General features: G+C 41.0%; 1 protein-coding gene across 1 annotated transcript in view; it reads left to right on the forward strand.

Annotated features, from left to right (window-relative positions):
* pclob (piccolo presynaptic cytomatrix protein b) overlaps positions 1-20763 on the forward strand; it is a 58151-nt gene that overhangs the window by 18276 nt on the left and 19112 nt on the right. The window contains exons 13-18 of the mRNA XM_030731080.1: positions 5864-6715; positions 7223-13985; positions 15302-16857; positions 16978-17243; positions 17583-18393; positions 18783-19821. Of these exons, the coding sequence (XP_030586940.1) occupies positions 5864-6715; positions 7223-13985; positions 15302-16857; positions 16978-17243; positions 17583-18393; positions 18783-19821 (11287 nt within the window). The remainder of the gene's footprint in view (positions 1-5863; positions 6716-7222; positions 13986-15301; positions 16858-16977; positions 17244-17582; positions 18394-18782; positions 19822-20763) is intronic.

The following is a 20763-nucleotide window of genomic DNA, read 5'->3' on the forward strand; positions in this document are numbered from 1 at the left end:
CATTGAGTAGCAATGATATGCTACAGCAGGTGAACTAATAATGAGCCTTGTGTTTTGCTGAGCTCATCCACTAACACACAGTGAGACAGAGAGCAGATAAGAGCAGCAAAACAGTAAAATAGCTGTTTGTTTTTCATTTTTTTTTTTGTTTTTTTGAAGCACTGGCTAAATGTTCTGTCCAATAGTTTTGCAGGGAAGGATTTGGTCGCATCAAAGCGGTCAAACTAGCTGTGAAAACACTGAACAGAAAAAGGCTTAGATTACAAAACACACAGAGGGAATATAACTTCTGTTTTCTATATATTTCATTATCATTGCATCACTATATCTTTATATATCAAATGCTGAAAATTGTACTCATATAACCTGAAACCACTTTATTTTACATGGCTTAGCCAATAAAGAAAATATGTCATTATGATAACAATAGAATTAGAAAGAAAAAAATGTGAATGAAAGTCATCTGTACATCTGTAGGTTCCGCATCATGTGAGGATGTTCTAGGCTGTTCTGTGAGTGATTAGGGGGTATATGTTAATCTATGATCCTTATTAAAATAGTTACACTGAAGAGAGACAAAGTGGAGCCTGGCTGCTACGTGTCCAATCGCTCGTAACAGCCTTTTCATTGAGACAATCCATGCTAAAATTGGATAGGCACCTGCTTGATGCTGAAGCATTCCCAAATCATTTTTTATCAACATAAACAATGTAAGTGTCTGTATTTATTCATTTCTCTAATTCACATTATTCTATTCATCTATTTGCTTTGGACTGACTGCACTGGACTTGATGCTTCATGACATTCCTAAGGCTGTGACACTTTAGGCTGCACTGATTTCCCTGAAGAGAATCATTTGTGCTTTTTAATACAAAGCTTTCTGTCAGAGAAAAAGGAACGGGAACTCCTTTAAGATGTTCACTTCTGTTGATGGACCTCAGAGTCGCATGCATTTTTATTGTATATGCCTTCTAGTTCTGGCACACCCTCTTACTGACTGTCCCACAGCAGTCTTCACCCCCACTGCAATCTGCTATCAAATAAAACTTTGCCGATGCACCAATTGTCAGAATAAAAAAAAAAAAAGCATGGGTATTGTTCCTTGTCTTTAGAATGGGGCTCTCTGCTTATTACAGATTAGTAGGTCAGGATTCTGTATTATCAGAGGGCGTGATTTATGAGAAGGCCTGCTCTGTGGGGGCTGCTGAAAGCCAAGTATATTAGCAAGCTATAGCCTGTGCTAAAGGAGCTTGCCAGAAAATCAATAAGAACCTTACTAGGTCCAACACAACAGCAGGAAAGCACAGAAGAGAGGCTGAGTAATAGCCATTCCTTGAATCTCGCTATCTTGAGATAAATTTCAGCGGCACTAGGATAACTTTTGACAGGTGTCTCAGGACACACAAATAACGTTCATATTATGAAAATTTTTAATTTGTCTGAAAATGCAAGATTATAAAGATGCTTCCTCTTTGGAGCAGTTTGATGTCTGTATCTTTGCTAAACCAGACAACTGCCATCCCCAACACTCCACGGCTTAATAGTATTGGGAACCCATTGTCAGTTATGAGAAGAGATGTGGTAAATATCTTTACAACATACATAAATAGCAACAAAAATATTTTAAAATCTCACAGTTTGAATGCAATGTCTGGCTAGTGTGGTTTTTAAGGTGTTGCACGAGAGCATTTTCATTTAAATAATTTAAACAGGGAAATTATTTGGTAAGCTCAGCAGATCTAGCCTAATGCAGCACGCCTGTGTGTCAAGAGCCTATTTTCCTCACAGCTGTCATTGACAAGGTGTGATAATCCAGCTCAAAGGCTAATCATGTGGAGCAGCTTCTCCCACAGCTCTCTGCTAGGAGCTCCTGCTCTTTACCCATAAAATAGATTTAATTAAACAAAAGAATGAGGGCGACTTTCCAAGCTCTGTGGCTCTGATGCATGGCTCTGAGGCAGTGACTGGCACTGGAGGGGAATGTGATGGGATAAGGACTTTTTTTTGTTGACTGAAGTGCTTTTTTTTTCTGCCTTGTCAGATTTTGCATTAGGAGGTTAAATGCGTTATCAGATGCAAGACTGGTGCAACGAGAGGTGTACTTGTTTAATTTGTCTAGCATGTAATACACACTGCAAAAGTGTATTGCTTTGTTTACACACTTCAGCAGCTTCTCAGTATATGCATTCATCGCTTTGGTTTCAAAGGATCAACTAATAAGATTTAGACTTGTGTAATACTATTACCTGAAGATGTTGTGATCCATATTAGACGGCAGGCAGTGAAGAATAAAGCAATCAGTCATATAGCTTCTTTGCAACCGCTGTATTATGAATATGTTTTCATTTCAGTTTGTAGTTACGTTCAGTGAATACAATCCATATAGTGTAATTAGTATATTAGCTGCTGACTGGTAGAATCTCAGAAATATTACAACTCTAAACATCTGCAGTAATGTCAAGGGATTGTAAAATTTCATATCCAGCTTGGAAGTATTATTAAGACTGGTTCACTGGTTGTGACTGCTTGAGATTTCAACTCCCAATTTCAACTCTCTAAAAATGACAAATGGCACAGGCAAATTATTTGGTAAGCTCAGCAGAAAGCACTTCCTGCTTTTTTTGATAATCTTGTAGACTACAAGATTATCAAAAAAGCAGGAAGAGCAGAAGTTTATGATTCTCAATTTATCCTTTGAATGGCCTTGGTAGTGACATGAACTTACTGATTAGCATGCAAGGCAAGGCAAGAGGAGCATGTTCCTCATTAGCTGTGATTACATCCTGTAAGCATGATAGAGAAGGATGTAAAGTATTGTAAGTATTATATTCTTGGTACATGTTTAAGGTAGAATCCTTGGACTAACGTTAATATTTAAGATTTTTCAATAGATTTATGTATTCTACATGAGTTAGATTTAATTTAGGCAGCGTTTGAAATTTCCACATAGGAAAGTAAATTGTCCTCAGTAAAATGTAAAATTTTAGGTGGACGCTGATTAGTTTGTGTTTGATCAACTTCAAAGGTAAACATCACTGTTGCCGAGCTCGCATCAGATCACATGAAACAGAGAATCATCTTCTGACACAGTTATCAGCACACAGTCTGCTGAAGCGGCATTATTTGTTACTGTTGTAACAAATAGGATTATCATCCTAACCACGACCGACTGAACAAAAGCATCTCACCATCAATCAAACTGAATGCATCAGTATTAGCATTCCTCCAACTCTAGCAGTCTTTTCCATTTGTTATGGTTTTATTCATCAAAGATGATATGAATATGTTCTCAATGACTGGAATTTTGTTTTCAGTTAGTATTTCTCAGTTAGAAAAAAAATAATCCACAAATGCAGTATATCATATTTATCTTGCAGTGTTACTGCTGCCTACGTTTTCCGAATATGAACACTACTGCATGCTCTATTTGAAGAAGATGTATGCCATCAGTCCTTAATGGAAGAACTGGAGATTTACAAACAATAATTGTCGTATTTAGTAGAACAAAATATACAAACAAGAAGGGCACTTAATGAGCTCAGTCTTACAAGTAAAAAGAAAGAGAAGAACGAATCTGATTCAGATCCTCACCAAAATTCTTTTTCCATGTTCTTTCTTTGCCCATGTGTCACCTCTCCAAGTTTAATGAAATCTGGTCTAGTAGTTTTTTGTGTAACACCGCTGACAAACACAATTTCAGCTTTTTCTCGAATAAAGCTTGACTGTAAGAGCATACCAAAGCCTGGGCATGATCGAGTGCAGATTACATCACTTACTAAAACTCAACTCCACAGATTTCCCCCTGAACTACATTAGTTTTTGTCACTGCATCCTTTACAAGACACATCCAGATATTTCAGTTTATGAAGCACATGTATATTTGGCCACTATATTAGCATAATTGTGATGTAGTATGTTCTAATTAAACCACAGATAAAGCAATTAAACTTTGTGGTGTTTCACAGGGTATGTGTGTGTTATAAACTCCCCCTCTGTCCTATATGAGAGCAGCTCTCCCTGGCTCTGCAGAGGCAGGCGCATTGCTGTGGTTTGGTCTGCTAGGTTGCTAGTACAGACACAGTACGTTATGTATTGACAGCCTATGGCTTCCATCTTCCTTAACTGTCCATTATTGGAGCTTATATGTGATAGATGTCTTCAGAGGATTACATTTTGAGGTAATAGCACTCCTTATAAAATGTGATTAGCTGTTTTGCAAGGTAAGCATTCTATTGCTGTCTCATATGTAATCTAAGGTCTACTGTCATAGTAGTGAGCATGTTGATATTGTTTTATTAATAAGTATAAAATACGTGAGTCTGTTTTTCAGCACCGACATTTCGATTACTTTGAGTGTTATGGTATTACTCAGCATTCAAAACTGTGCTGTATTGTCTATAATACTTGTCTATGTGAAAACTATCAGGCATCATCTTATCTGAGACCTAAATGTGCTCCCAAAACACATCATTTGAACCTTTAATTACATGCAAAGTTATTTAAAAGCAAAAAGTCTCGATATCAGAAAACTAAGTTCATGAAGTATTTTTGCTGTTTGTTTGTTTTTTTTATATTAATTAATTAATGTTTTTGTTTATGCATTTGCTTTTCAGTACAGTCATAATGCAACCTCATTCAAGTGATTTGGGTTTGTTGTCAGCAAATCTTCCACAAAGCAGTTTTAAAAACAGGAATTATGATGGGAGGCTTTTATAAAATGAGACCAATGCTGGTTCGACTTACATAAACCCATCTTGTTATTTCACAGCTCCACCTTGTATGTGACAATGAAAAATAACCTCTATGTCTAATCCAGCTCATGGTCAGGTTACTATTGAGGGGTGACATTTTTGAACTGTGTAAAGATTAAACAACATATAAAGCACAAGATTTAGTATCACCATAACAGAAAATAGTGAAGCATGAAGACGCTAATTTACTGTGGTCTTAATGCAGTATTTTAATAAATACATGTGACGTGTAACCAAGTTGGATAATCATGATGATTATCAGTTTGTCATAATGAGTTTAAAATGAGTGAAATTCAGTTCATGTCTTTTTTTTTTTATCAAGTCTCCAGAAGAGGACTGACAGAAAGTCAGGCAGTACTCAGAGCTATGTTTAATGCTGGGTTTGAACCTGTTTGGTTACTGCAACAGTACCTTAACCCCTTGAGTACTAGGGCTTCTTCTGAACAGAGGGTCCTATAAATAGGAAGAAGTTAAGTGCTCAGATTTCATGGTTGTTATTAGAGCAAATATAATTCCTTTTTTTAAACAGTGAAACTGATGGGCTAACAGTTAGTTAGGTATAGTTATATTGCAAAATAGGCAACCTTTTTTGTGTAATGTATTAACTGGCTAGCCAAGCAATTACTCAGGAATCATACAAAGTACAAATTTTGCAATAAGTTCCATACCACATAGTCTCATTTTAATTGTTTTTTTAACATTAGAAAAAAAAATTCTTTTTCTTTTTCTTTTTTTTTTAATTTTGTTAATTTCTTGTTTTACTTACAGTGTAATACTTTAAGTAGGCTCTAATTTAAGCTTTGTTCTGGTAGGAACTGGTTATGCGGGTCATCCATATACATATGATTTTATGTTATTAGTCAACCACTTGTCCAGAAGCTAATGAAAAACCACTGGTGTGAAGCATGAATAAAGCTGCTAAATCATTCGTGACTGTAGTGCTCTGACCTAATACTTCAGTCATCTTTTTGAGTAAATAAATTACTTGGATAAGGACCATAATTAGTCTGATTACTGTACAGTAGCTCTCAGTTGGCTTTGTTATTTTATTTAATTTTTTCATCTTCTCATACTGTGTTTCCTAATCTTATGTTATGTTTGCTTGATTGCAGAAGGAATGGCTGTGTTTAAACTGCCAAACTCAAAGGGCTTTGTCAGGACAGCTGGGAGACTCAGGGAAAATGCCTCAACCTTCACCTGCACCCGTCAAGTCAGAGACCCAGGCCACACCAGCAACCAAAAAGGCAGAGCCCAAAACTGCCTCCACAAAGGCAGAGCCCATGCCTGGACCTGCAAAATCACAGCCCCTCCCTGTCCATATTGAGGCAGTACCAACAGTTTCAATGCTAAAAGCAAATGTTGAATCAACACCTGTCAAGACTCCTACACAAATTGAGCTTGAAACAACATCTTTACCTACAACAGAAGCAGTTTCAAATCAACCTTTAACAACATTCACAGTAAAAGAGGTAACACCAAAGGCTGATGCACCAGACACAAAAGTTACCAAGAAAGTAACCATGGAAAATAAAGAAGAGGTACCAAAAACAGAAATCAGCATGGCAGAATTACACAAATCTGAAGAGTCTAAACCTGACATTTCAAAAGCTGAAGTTGAAGCAGGTGTAGCTGAACCTTCGGCTTTTCCAGTTCCTGATGCTTCAGTTGTCCCTGCATCCCCTGTTGCTGCAGAGGTTGCAGTGGCTGAAGTTGTTCCAGAGACTCAAACAAAGCCAGATCTGTCTGTTCCAGAGAGGATTATTAAGATGGTGGACACTGATAACCACACCAACCTGACTGAGTCATCAATGTCTTTGCAGAAAGTTAAGGTGCAGCCAGAGTCTCCAGAAGGAGAAGGCGTCATAGCAACTGACAGCAAGGAAATTGCTGTTAAGTCCACTGACAAAATTACCATCACAACTCTGGAATCACAACCAGTCCCTACAATGAGTATTATAGGAAAAGTAAGACTTTATCTTGTTTATTGAAAAACATACCAGTTCAATGTCATAAACTCTAGATTATCTTAAAAACAAACAAACAAAAAAACAAAACAAAACAAGATAGTTTAGAGAGCCTTTCTATAATTTTTCCAATCTTGGCTTTGCCTGAATTGAAGATTGGATGCCATGTTGTGTTCAAAGTACAAATTTGCTACTTTTGTAGCAAATTTGTGGTCTTTGGTCTGTCATCTTTCAAATAATAAGAATATTAAAATTGTTGACACTAGAGATGGCATTTTTCTGTGTATTATGGAAAGTTGTACCTTACAGCTACACTTGGTAACACTGATTAACTCGAAAGGGGCAAACATCTTGTTAAGCTTGTTTGTGTGTTATCTTTGGTATGTTAGCTTATGACAAATGGGTGAGGAACCCATTGTTCTACAGCATTAGACAAGAAATCAGGTTCTTTCATTGAAGAAATGTAATCATTGATGCACTGACATATTTTTTGTTTCACATTTTTAGCATGAAGATGAAAACAAAGAAGAGTTGAGTAAAAAACGAAAGGCCTCTCTTCCCACTGCGCAGGATCTATTGGGAAAAATAACAACAACTACTATGCTTGAATCCAAACCAGAAGATCATGATGAAGAGCAACCTCACATTTTACCCATATCACATGAATTGAATGATGGAATTGTGAGTGATGCAAGTACAGATCTACCCATACTGGTAAAGGAGGAGATTAAAGCTGAAAGAAGGCGCCTGAGTTTCCAAGCAATGGATGAGAGCAGTGAAAGTGAACTCACACCCTCACCATCACCTAAAGTCCAGAGGAGGAGACTAAAGGTGAGCAATATTTCATCCAGCAGTGAGGACATCAAAACTGAGAGTGCTGACTCCTCTGTGGAAGACGAAGAGTTCATCCGCAGGCAGATCATGGGTATGGGTGATGACGAAGAAATGTCTGTATCAGAAGATGAGAAAGAAAAGAATTTGGAAAATGTACAAGCTGTAAAAGAGACTGAACTCGATAATACTTCAGTGACAGTCAAAACACTTTCTAGAAAAGGTAGCACAGATAATGAAGACAGCCCAGCAAGGAAGAAAGCCCTCCCAAAAACTGAAACCACGACTGATCAAAGTGTTCCTGAAACAATGCCCAGAACTACTTTCAAAAAAGCAATTCCAGTCATGAGACAAAGACAAAGCACTGATGAAGATGTAGAGAGCATCACAGAATCTGTGTCAAAGGGTTCATCTAGTGTTCAAGCATCTAGCTTTACTCCAGAATCTTCACCTACATCAGCCTCATCCCTGGAAGAGGATAGTGATAGCAGCCCTAGTCACAGGAAGGTCAGTGGTGACAAACAATATCGCAAAGGTAAGCACAGACAACCAACTCAACCTCTTCCCACCATTGAAGACTCCTCTGAGGAAGAGAAAATGGGGGCCCATGCACAACCATTGTCCCCATACAAAGATTCTTCCTCCACAGAGGATCTGAAACAAATCATTGTTGTAGGTGAAACTCACAGAACATCTGGCTCTGAGTACTCTGCCAGTATAGAATCAGAACCAGAGGGTGTGCAAGCTGTACAGAGAGGACGTAAACCTTCACCAACAGTCATACCATACACCCCTCCTGATCCATTTAAAGAAAAAGATAGTATGACAAAATCATTAAAGAGTGCAGAAGAAGCATACGAGGAAATTATTCAGAAGACAAAAAGTATTCCAGGAGAGAGTCCGCCTGATATTGAGCCGCTCTACGGGGGAATGGCAATAGAGGACTATCTTTATGAATCATTAGTTGAGGAGCCTGAAATTAAGATGAGTGAATCTCAGGAAGATCCCAAAAATGATACTGGCTCTGATTCTGTCAAAAAACTCAGGTCTCCTGAGGAGGTTTATGAGGAGATGATGCAAAAAAAGAGAGAGTTGATGATGATAGAGCACGAATTTCAACAGGCCCAAAATGCCATGGACTCTTCTGCATCAAGGGCTCCACTGGTCACTGGCCCTACCTCATCAGCTGAAACTTGTGTAGTGACTATAGAAGAGACATCCCCAACTGAAAAACTTGATATGCCTCTAATAGGCATTGAAAGTTCAAGTGAAGTGTCAGTGAAGAAAAAGAAACGACCAGCCCCTCCACGCCCTTCTGAACCCCCTAAGCGCCCTGAGGTAACTGTTGTCCCCAGTACTCCCAGTGGGGCTATAAGCTTTGTTAGGCCTATGATTCCACAAGATCCTGCACTAAGAAAGGCATTGTTCCCTATACCAGACCTCAAGATTACCCAGTGTTCATCTGGGGAGGAAGAGGATGACAGTCTTGCAGATGAATATGGCATTGGTATTTCCTCTGACATTACCCCCAGTGATGACTCAGAGACTAAGGAAGAACCATGCATAAGCCCACCTTTCTATGAAACTGCTGAGATGGAGCCTATCTGTGTAGTCTGTGAAATTCCAGAGCCAAAACCTATTCCAGCTCCAATATCAGCCCCAGAACTGACCACTACACCTTCTCCTGTATCACCAGTGTCACCTCCAACTTCACCAGCTAGTCCAGATTCTAGTTTGGCCTCTAATGCTACATCTTCGTCTCCATTTCAGGCTCAAACACCTCTTTCATCAGATTCAACTCCACTGTCTACACCAACACCTCCTACTTCATTTAAAACACAGTCACCTCCAGAGATATCATTGCCTGTCACAAATGGAGCACTACCATCTAATGAAAACTCAGTCTCTTCCTCTTCTCCGGTCACAGTTATAGTTACAATACCAGATGTGGTGTCTGCCCCATCCAAAGCTCAAACAACTACAGTCGTTCAAGTTAAGACTTCTACAGTAGAAGCTGCAACTCTGGGCCTAATGGATATGCCTTCCATTGCACCTGTTGTGGTCCAAATGCCAGACTTGGTTTCATCTCCATCTCAGGTGCCTGTCAACATTCCAACTATTTCACAGGTCTCAGCACCAAGTCCAGCACCTTCTGTTGTCTCAGTCCATCGTACAGCACTAGTGGCAGCACAGCCTGTTGCAGTCTCGGCTCCAACTTCTGCCACTGTTTCCACTTCTAGCACTCTATCCTCATCCCCTGGACCAGTCATAGTACAGATGCCTGACCTAGTTTCAACTACAGCTCCAATCTCAACCCAACCCCCATTACCAGTCTCGGCACTTGTTACTACCCCAGCTCAAGCTGAAGCTAAAGTGGTGCACTCAGTCCCTGTACAATCAGCGATCCCATCAGTGAGCCCAGTGGTAGTCCCACCTCTGGCTCAAACTGCCCAGATGCCTTCAGCAGCATCAACTACTATAGTCAAAAAGAAAGTCCCACCTCCTCCTCCCCCTCGATCCACTTCAGTATCATTACCTGAGACTAACGCAGAGCTGCCTTTTGTAAAGACTGTTGAGCATGTCATCCAGACTACTTCATCAATGGGAACCACAGCTACTGGACAACCAATGCAATCGGTAGTTGTGGATATACAACCAAGAATGGAAGTCATGCAATCAGATGGTGGAGCTGTACCTCAGTTAGTAACACCAAATAGGCAGGGGCATGTAGTTATCATAGTCCCCAGTGTGGAAAACAAAGCTTTGTTTGAACAAATGACAAAACAAGATATACCTAGCACAGGTCCAATATCTTGCACTGCTTCTGCACCATATGGTAGTCAAGTACCCCCACATTCTGCTTTAGATGTGTCCAGTGCAGATATATCTTCACTACCCACTAAGGTGTCAGCAGTGCAGGAAGTTTCAGCACCACCACTTCCACCTAAACCCATAGTGGGGGCAAAAGAGGTAGACACAGTAGAAGTCCCCATTTCAGATTTAAGTCCAGCACCTCCTTCAACTTTACCCAAACCAACAGTTTATCCCAAGCCATCAGTTCCCACTCCAGTGACAATTGCTAAAGCAAAATTATCTCCAGTTTCTGCTACAACTTCTACTCCTAGTCAAACTACCAAGCCTCCTCCACCCATACCACCTAAACCTGTATCAATTCCAGCTGGACTGGTTTTCAGTCACAAACCAGGAGAAAGTGTCAAGCCACCTCCTCCTGTAGCTCCCAAAGCAGCAACCCTCCCAAGGACAAAAGAACCTCCAAAGGCTCTATCACTTAGCCTGACACGACCTGTGGAATCTAAGTTGGGTGCAACATCTCCTAAATCACCTGTATCTCCAAGACATGGGAAATGTTTACAAACTTATGTAGTGATAACTCTTCCATCTGAACCTGGTTCACCAACAGAGGCCATAACTGTCCAAGCACCTGTAAGAAGAGGATCCATTCCTTCCACAAAAGTGTCAGGGGTACGGACCACACCGTCAGAACAGAAAACACCGACTGAGGCATTCTCAGCACAGGCTACAGTTAGGAGAGCCTCTGTCCCCACTGTAAGGCATCCACCTCCAATCTCTGTAGCTTCATCTGTCACTGAACAAATGACAACCTCTAAGGTAGTAGTAGCTGAAGTCAGAGCTAGGACAGACACTGTGCCTTCTGTAGTGCAACCACCACTTCCTGTAATTGATATCAACACACTGCCATCAGCTCAGGACACTTCTGTCCAAGCATATACTGTACCTATTCCAATCAAGAAACCATTTGTGCAACAGCAGCAATCAGTGGCCCCACCACTGTCACAACCTAAAACACTATCTGAGGTCATCATAATGCCTCCAGAGCCAAAGGTTCTTATTCAGCCAGTCCAAGCCACAACTACAGAAGTCATAACAATTCCTTCAGTAAGTTCAGGTGAAGCACTGGTTCCTCAGGCTCCCAAACCAATAGCACCTTTGCAACCAGAGCCTGTGATTGAAGTTCTTTCTACTTCATTGCAGCCTGGAGTATCTTTAGGCACATCTGTCCTCCAAGATAGACCAGCTGCAACTGTTCTTGATACACAAGCTGAAACAGACATTGAAATGCCTCATAAAGAGCAAGATGTACCTACTGAGGTCATTGTCACAGAGGCAATTCCACTAAGATCACTAGTACCAGAAGTGAGTCAACAGATTGCTGTTGAACATCCACTTACAGTAGTTGAAGCAGTGACTCATTCTCAAGATCAAGAATTGTTCACAGGTTTTAGCAATAGTTGGACCATTTCTGAACCCTCACCAGTTCTGCCTATAGTGACAGAGCATCTCCCTACTTGGCAACCACTTCTTGTAGGTGAAGTGGTGTCCCTCATTACCAAGTCTGAAGTACCCACAGAAGTTATTACAACTGACTCAGCTGTTAGAATACCAGAGATAGCAATGGTACATCCACTACCTCATCCTCCACCTGTGATAACTGATCTTACCCCAACACCTGAAGTAGCTGAGTTAATGCCATTAACTACAGATGCTGAGATGATAACTCTTAAAACTGCTGAAGTAACACCATCACCTGTTCTCATGGAAGTTGAACAAATAGTTACACACCCAGATATACCCCCTGTTACATATATTCCACAGGTTCGTGGAGGAATTACATCCTCGGTGATGGCACATTCAGTGCCACCATTGGCATTGCAACCTGGATTTGAGCCTCCCACACAAATTATAACAAAGGAGCCTGGTGTAATAGCAACTTCAATACCACTGTCAGTGATACAACCTCAGGTAGCGCTTGGGATGCCAGTTATTACAACTGAGGAAACCACCCATAAGAGGAGGATGTCCATATCTTCCATAGTACAGCCACCATACACCACAAGTGAGAGATTTATCTGTCCTGCAGAGTATGAAATGCCCACACAAGTTGTTACTGCTGAGGCCTTTGCTGCCACCAGGAGAGAATCCAGAACCATGCAGCAACCATATCCGTTAGTACAGGTAGTAAACCTGCCAGCTGAAAAAGATGATCCTAATGATGGTTATGCTGTTCAGCTCCCCTACAGGAGAGAATCCATTCCAGAACACCAACCACATGTATTGACTTATTCATCGGAATATGAACACCCTCTGGATATAATAACCACTGAAGAATATACCAGAAGGACCTCACTGCCCACAGTGCAAGACATTCCACAGGGTGTATCTGCAGCTCCTGTCACCATCACTAAAATTCAGCAAGAGTCTATTGAGAGCCAAGAGATTAGAGGAGCAGAAAAGATGGTCTCTAGTATGAGCCATATGTATTCGTCTTCAATTTCCACCTCAAGCCAGCCACCTGAAAGTCTACCTAGCCTAGTCACTCAAGTAGTTACCACTGAGGTCCAGAGGACCACTGTTTCTGTTGTCCATGAAAGACTTCCACAGGTCCCGCCACCAAGTGTAGCAATAACTATACAACCAGACATAGCTAAAGTCCAACCTGTACCCAAACAGAATGGTAAAGTAATTTATCCCGGTGATGTTATTGATTTACGCACTATGAAGGTTGGCATAAAGATGACTGAGCAAGGCATGGACCTGACTCCACCTGAGTCATGTCGACAATCTTTTTCGAGCGACTCTAGTGGCCGTCAAATTACAGCAGTACAGCCTGAGATAGTAAATCTTAGTGCTGCAATAACCCCTGCAACCACTCTGTCCGTTGTCACTGACAGCATCACAATTGTTACATGCACAGCTACCATTGCTTCCTATAGCAACACTCCAGCAGAGAAACCACTTGATTTGCAGGGTCCTGTTACATCATTGCCACTGCCTCTCACAACATACAAACCATTTGAGCCACTAGCACAGATTGTATACAGACCTGTGAACACCCAGCCCATTATGAGTGCTGTAGCATCTACAGCTCAAGACATACCAATTAATCTTTCCTTTGAAGCTCTTGTCTCCTCTGGAGGAAAACAGACATCAGCCCCTGCAGTTATCAGCAATGGAGGGCCTATCCTTTCTCTAGAGGCCACAGGGGCCATGGATCTGACAAACTACAAACCAGTGAGAGCTATGGTAACATTGTCTGGTACAAGCCCAGGAGTGGTGACCACTGTTGTAGAGGATGATGGCACTCCAATGGACCTTACAGCTGGAAGGCGAAGTGTGTGCTGTGATGTAATTTACAAGCTACCATTCACTGGATCCTGCAGAACACAGCCTCCAGTTACAAGCCAGCCTGATGACCGTTCTGGTTACAGACCTGATCACTATCAATATGATAATGCTGGACTGTATGGTGTCAAAGGAACTAATGGCATAAAAGCATCCGTGTCTGAAACCAACCTGACAGAGGCAGGACTGTTCTCCTATGATCCCAAAAGTGACTATGACTACCTCAGTGGCTCTTCAGATGGTGCTATAGACCTCACTGCAGCTAAACTTTCTGCTGGTGAGTATGTGACTATTTCTGCATGTTCTGTCTTTTTACTTCCATCCTCTTTTGTGTTGCAAGATTGCATTGGCTTGATTAAATAGATTTTACATTTTTAATAACAAAATACTTTGTAATTACAAAGAGCAAAATACTGCTCTTTGACATATAGTACATTTTTACAGTTCAAGTCTTTCTAAAGATAAACACTGTTAATTTCCCTTTAGGTTTAGTATTTCATGATTTCTTGCACACTATTTCAAAAGAAGCTGGGACACTGTGTAAAATGTAAATGAAAACAGAATGCAGTGATTTGAAGGTTTTAATTGAAACCGTCCAAAAGCATCATAGCAAAAGTTGAAACAGAAACTAATTAAACAAATAATAATAATATATGACAATTTTGAAGTTCATGCCAGCAACATGCTCTAAAACAGTTGGAAGGAAATAGCTTTAGGAATATATCATAACAAATTAGTAAAAATCAGTGATACATCAATTAGCAAAAATTAATAATACATGTCTGTGGCAGAGACAGAGAACACACAAGAACATACAACCAAGATCCAGACATGTTGCTGCCTTCTCTTTGACTGGGGAAAAGGGGCAAACTGCAATAGTGTTCTGTAATCTGAAAAATAAGAAGTGTATTCATTTATTTATTTAGGAGAGGATATAAATTCTAAAGCAAGCAGGGACCATCCGGCTTGTTTTTAGCACACACTTCCAAAGCAACCATCTGTACAGTTACAGGATGCATTAGTGCACATATTGCAGCATGGGTAACTGGGTAACTTCATTTGTGGAGGCATCATTAATGCTGAACAGTACACCCATTATCCTTTAGCACATAATGAAAAAATAATAATAATAACAAAGAATGCCCTGAATTGATGACCAGCTGAAATTCTATCAAGCAAAGATGGGAAACAGTTTTGGATTTTACAAATGTTTTGTTTAAAAAAATCTCCAGTCTCTATATTATATATATCTATACCTATCTATATTTCATACATTTGCTGCAGTTTTTATTTATAGGTTTTGCACAAAGTCCTTATCTTTTGTGTAAACTTTAATTTGCTTTGCTGTTTAATATGCATGATTTCATTAACCTCTGTTTTTTTTCTTTTTTTTTTCTTTTTTTTTTTTCATACAGATGCATGTGTTTGCCTGCGTGTGCTCCCTCAATATTTTGGTTTTGCATCTTGCTAGCCAAAATGACTACAGATGTGCATGTGCGCTGTAAATTATTTTTAAATCCAAATTGCATGAATCATTTGTTTCAAAATTTATAAGTTATTTGGAAGAGTAAAATATATATTTTATTATGGCAGGTAAAGCACTAGACTACACTAGCAAAGCGACTGGAGTCTACCCTTTGATGACTACTGCTCCATACTCCCAGATCCCTGCAGCTGGTTTTGGTGTAAATAGTGCTCTAAGAACATCAGATGGAATAGTTTACTCATCAGTTGCTGCTCCTGTTCCATCCACATATGCAATTACAACTCAGCCGGGTTCCATCTTTAGCACAACCTTAACACCTACATCAATAGTCCACAGCCAGCCACTGCCACATCCATATGGCTTCATTCCCACTACAGACCCAGGACAGATAATTGCTTTTGACACTGGGCTGTCTAAAGAGTTTCTGCCTACAGCTTTGGCTGACATCATAACTGGCTATCCAGACATGTACTCAGATGCCACTCTGGAAGCAATTGCTGCTTCTCTGGATGCCCTAGCTTCTTCTCCAATATTCCCTGGCTTAGATAACACCAAGATGGCCCAGTATCAAATGGAGAGGGAATTTCTAGAGCTAGAGAAGCTTAAGCAATTATGTCTTGCAGAGGAGCTGGAATGGGAAAGGCAAGAAATCCAGCGATATCGAGAACAGGAACAGCTTATGGTCCAAAGGGAGCTTGAGGAACTTCAGGCTCTGAAACAGCAACTTCTCCTGCAGCAAGAAGAAGAGCATCATGCCCACATGGTGGCTCAGCAGGAGACCTATGCACAGCAGAAAGAGCAGTTGCAGCAAATTCAGCAACTCCAACTGCAACTCCAGCGCCAGCTAGATGAGCACTATGGTAGCTCTGGCCCCACTGGAAACCTCCTAGATGCTAAATATGCAGGAGTAGGGGACAGTGGGCAGTACTGGCCAGTCAAAGATGAGTCTACAACTCCATCTGCTGGGACACACATTGAAGAAAGTCAAGATTTAGTAAAGCTTCAAGCTGATCAGGACATAGGGAAAAAGATTATTGATAGTGGCGTGCAGACAGATGATGAAGACTCAGCAGAGAAACAACATGTAGGAAGGAGAAAGAAGAATAAAAGAAATACTGATAGCTCAGCTCAGACTGACGACGAGGACCAAGATGAATGGGATGCTCCCACAAAAGCTCGACGACGCTCTCGAAAGCATAGCAGTGATGGAAAACATGGCTCCAAGGTCTCTAGCATTGCTATCCAGACAGTGGCAGAGATATCTGTCCAGACTGATCACTCTGGAACTATCAAACGACCTAATGTTCAGATGGACACAAAAGTAGAAATCATTAAGCATATATCAGCTCCAGAGAATTCTCAGAGAGGTGGAAGTCTGAGCTGTCAAACGGACTCTGACAGAAGACACGCACCCATTGAGGTGGGCTACAGCACACACCTCTCAGCAGATGTCCCCTCTAAGTCCAAAGCCTTCTACACTGCAGTTTCTCCACTGTCCCCAGAAAAATCACTTGGAGGGCGAAGAATGCTGACTGCAGACCCAACCAGATTTTCTTCTGGTCCTCGGATATTAAAGACTGGTCAGAAATCTCTATCTGATCCAAAATCCCTTAGTCCTTCCACAGAAGACAGGATGGGTGGATACTATGCAGACAGCTATCCTGTAAGTCAAATCACATATAGTTATTGAATGATAATTGTTGAGCTAATTGTGCCACAATTTTAAAAGTGCTTTAAGGAACTGACGGATTATTTATTTATTTGTTTTTTTGTTTTATTCTAGGGCCGAGGTTCTCCCTCTAGCACAGGTAAGAAGGTAAAGAGAACACTACCAGATCCCCCTCCTGAGGATGACTCTCTCACAGGACGGTCAGGCTACAGCACCAACTCTGCCCGTCGCCGTCTAGCCCGTAGTACAACTATGGCCCGGGCAAAGATTCTGCAGGACATTGACAAGGAGCTTGATCTGGTGGAGAGAGAATCTTCTAAACTTCGAAAGAAACAGGCTGAGCTAGATGAAGAGGAAAAGGAGATTGATGCCAAGCTACGGTGAGGGACATTTAATACATTTAACTTCACAGTTTAGGATATAAACTTACCCATGCTTTGATTACTGTAATAAATTTGGAAATAGCTCATATGTCAGAAATTGGTTTAAACTAATTGCATTGCATCAGTCTATCTCATGCCATCAATCTTCCTAATTTATCTGCATGATTCTTACCTTGATAGCTTATGGGCAAAAAGGCTACCTTGACATCTCTCAATGAGTCTTCTCCACACTCACACATAGTAACAGGTATTAATGTGTGAGAAACCGTTTTTATTTGAACTTCAAGTAAATAAATTGTAAAAAAAGAGTGGATTTTTTTTTTTTTTTAATTCCAGGTACTTAGAGATGGGTATCAACCGCCGTAAGGAGGCCTTGCTGAAAGAGAGAGAGAAGAGAGAAAGGGCCTATCTCCAGGGTGTGGCAGAGGAGAGAGACTACATGTCTGACAGTGAGGTTAGCAACATCAGAGAGGCCAGAGGTGATGGTCTTGAGAGACCACGGACGGCTCCCCAGTCGGAATTTGACCAGTTCATCCCCCCACAGACAGAAGCTGATTCGCAGTACAACACACTGACTAGTCCCTATTCTCACTATGCTCAGTATGTTCCCCAGACCCAAACCACCAGCCACTACACCCAACAGAACTTGTATCAGCAGCAATCACTTTACCACCAACAGGTGTCTCCTTACCCAACCATGTCCCTTTCCCATGCCCAGGCTCAGCCAGGCAGCTACCAACATGCTCTGCTCTTGCAGCAGGGGAAGCAGCGACAAACCACCCTATCTGATTTAGAGCCTAAAATCACCACTAACTATGAGGTGATACGCAACCAGCCTCTGCTCATTGTGCCAACTTCCACAGAAAGTGGCTATGGGGTGGCTCACCTAGGGAGCAAGTATGGCAACTTGGACTTGAGGTTAGGACTTGAGGAGAGGAGCATGGCCTCTAGTCCCATGTCTAGCATTTCTGCAGATTCCTTCTATGCTGATATTGACCACCATAATGCCAGGAACTACGTGCTAATAGAAGACATAGGGGAGCTCACCAAGGCTTCAACAGGGCTAAGCAATACTGGTTTGGGTTCTGGATTCAGCTTGCCTGATAAGGAGTTATCCAAGGCAGACAGACTCAGGCGCACAGCAGAGGTAAATCCCATACTGTTACCTTATTCTCTACTTTTTGCTTTCTTCATCTTCTCAGCCAAATAGTAATAATTCAGACTGTAAGTATTTCTTGTCGTGTGCTCTTTAATGTAAAGAAAAAGGATTAAACAGTCTGGAGTGCTGAGTGTCAGATTTTCATTTTATTACATGAATATAGAAAGCAGTGCGATTGATAAAGCCCTTTTAAGTGGCCAACATTTAGGAGATCACAATTAATCAGCTTAAGAGTGCTTAGTCCTTCAATAACTTCCACATGTGAAAGAGCTAAATATGGAAGAGGCAAATCAGTAGTCTTGTTACACAATGTGTGACTTTGCTGTTTAGAAAATACCTAACGTGGTATTTTTTTTTTTTTTTTTTTTTCCTTTCAGGTGGCAGAATTTTTAGGCTCATCTCGGCTTCAGAGTTATGGCAAAGGAGAGGATGACACTATGGAGGAACCTTATGAGCTGAAGCTCCTGAAGCAACAGATCAAGCAAGAGTTCAGACGAGGAACTGAGGGACTCGAACACTTAACTGGCCTGGGCTTACCTCAATATCTCCCTAGTGAAAGCAATTTTCGCCACTTCCCTAAAGGAGAGAAATATAGTATTGGTCGGCTCACCCTTGAAAAACAGGCTGCAAAACAACTCCCAGCAGCTATGCTTTACCAGAAACAGATGAAGAACAAAAAGGCCCTCATAGACCCTAAGGCCATCACTAAATTTTCCCCAATTCAGGAGAGTAGGGACCTTGAGCCTGAATATGGTAACTACATGGGATCCGGAGCATCCTCTGTGTCCAGTCTAGCTGCTAGGGCTAGGCTACTTCAGGATGAAATTACATTTGGGCTAAGAAAAAACTTGTCTGAGCAGCAAAAATATTTAGGCTCCTCCTTGGGGGCCAACCTGTCTGGTTCTCTTAATCTTGGGCAGTCTCTTGGACTTGGATCCACTATCAGAGCCACTGCCCATGATGATGGCACCTACCCAAGTGGTACCCGTTCTCGCCCCTCTTCCCGACCCTCTTCTGTCTATGGTTTGGATCTATCTATCAAACGGGACTTGTCCAGTTCATCACTAAGACTTAAATCAGAGGGAGAGGTCCTGGATGCAGCATTTGCCCCTGGGGTGGCCAGAGCAAAACCCACTAGTTTACCTATAAGCCAAAGCCGTGGACGTATCCCCATTGTTGCTCAAAACTCAGAGGAGGAAAGTCCTCTGAGTCCAGTGGGGCAGCCTATGGGTATGGCTAGAGCTTCAGCTGGTCCTCTCCCTCCGATTTCCGCTGACTCCAGGGACCAATTTGGGTCGAGCCATTCCCTCCCAGAGGTACAGCAACATATGAGAGAGGAGTCTCGGACACGTGGCTATGATCGAGACATCGCATTCATCATGGATGACTTGCAAGGTGCCATGTCTGACAGTGAAGGTAAATGGAGCCTGAGACTGCTTCAACAATTCGACTGTATCGACCTGCTTGTCATGCATGCTAATGCTGAGTGGTCTTATTGACTTTGTGGATTAACTGTTTCTTTCTCAGTTATCAGTTCTCCAGATAATTATTGTTGTTGTTTGTTACAAGATTTCCCTCTGTCACGATAAATGTAAAGTTAACATGTTTGCATGCGTTTTCCTTTCTTTTAATTATCTTTCTCACCGATACATAACACTCTTTGCCTGAGTTTATGTATGTCACTTCTATTCATCTTTTTTGTGGGATTTCATTACCTTGCTGGGGCTTTTTTGTTTGTTTTGCTTTTATTTCTTTACCAATGAATGTTCATCCTTACTCTTAGAACCCAACAGTTCTTCAAAGGTTAGATTAGATTACAAACAGATTTGCTAAGTAGGAATACTGTCCACAATACATCTGCCTTATTTTTTGGGAGAGCTTAAATTTCATAAAAAATCTGAGAAACATTTTACAACCTACACTGGGCACTTTTTTTTTTTTGAGAAATCGCACAGATAAAGTTATATACAAGATATAGTTTTGTATTATTAAACATATTTAAATTATGTATTCTATAATGTTGATAAACAAAAATATATTAAGCTACAACAATGTAGCATTTAGTGTTCTCATATGTGGTGTCCTTCATAATCATTGATCATGGAAAGCTCTACAAGACATACACATAAATAAAATACATGCTTGGTTGGTGGCACTGACTGTTTGAGATTCTGTGTAGACAATCTGAAAGCTGCCTTAGCTACAGAACACAGACCGGTACATGCAGGTATGACAAGATGTATCTAGGGACATCCCTTTCACACAAAGACGTTCATACTCTCTCACACACACACAATCTGCAGGGCAAAATAGTGTCTGAGAGAAGTAGGTCATTGCCTCAGAAATACATTTATTTGT

This window comes from Archocentrus centrarchus, chromosome 6 (genome assembly GCF_007364275.1).
Source record: "Archocentrus centrarchus isolate MPI-CPG fArcCen1 chromosome 6, fArcCen1, whole genome shotgun sequence".
NCBI classification, from domain to species: Eukaryota; Metazoa; Chordata; class Actinopteri; order Cichliformes; family Cichlidae; genus Archocentrus; species Archocentrus centrarchus.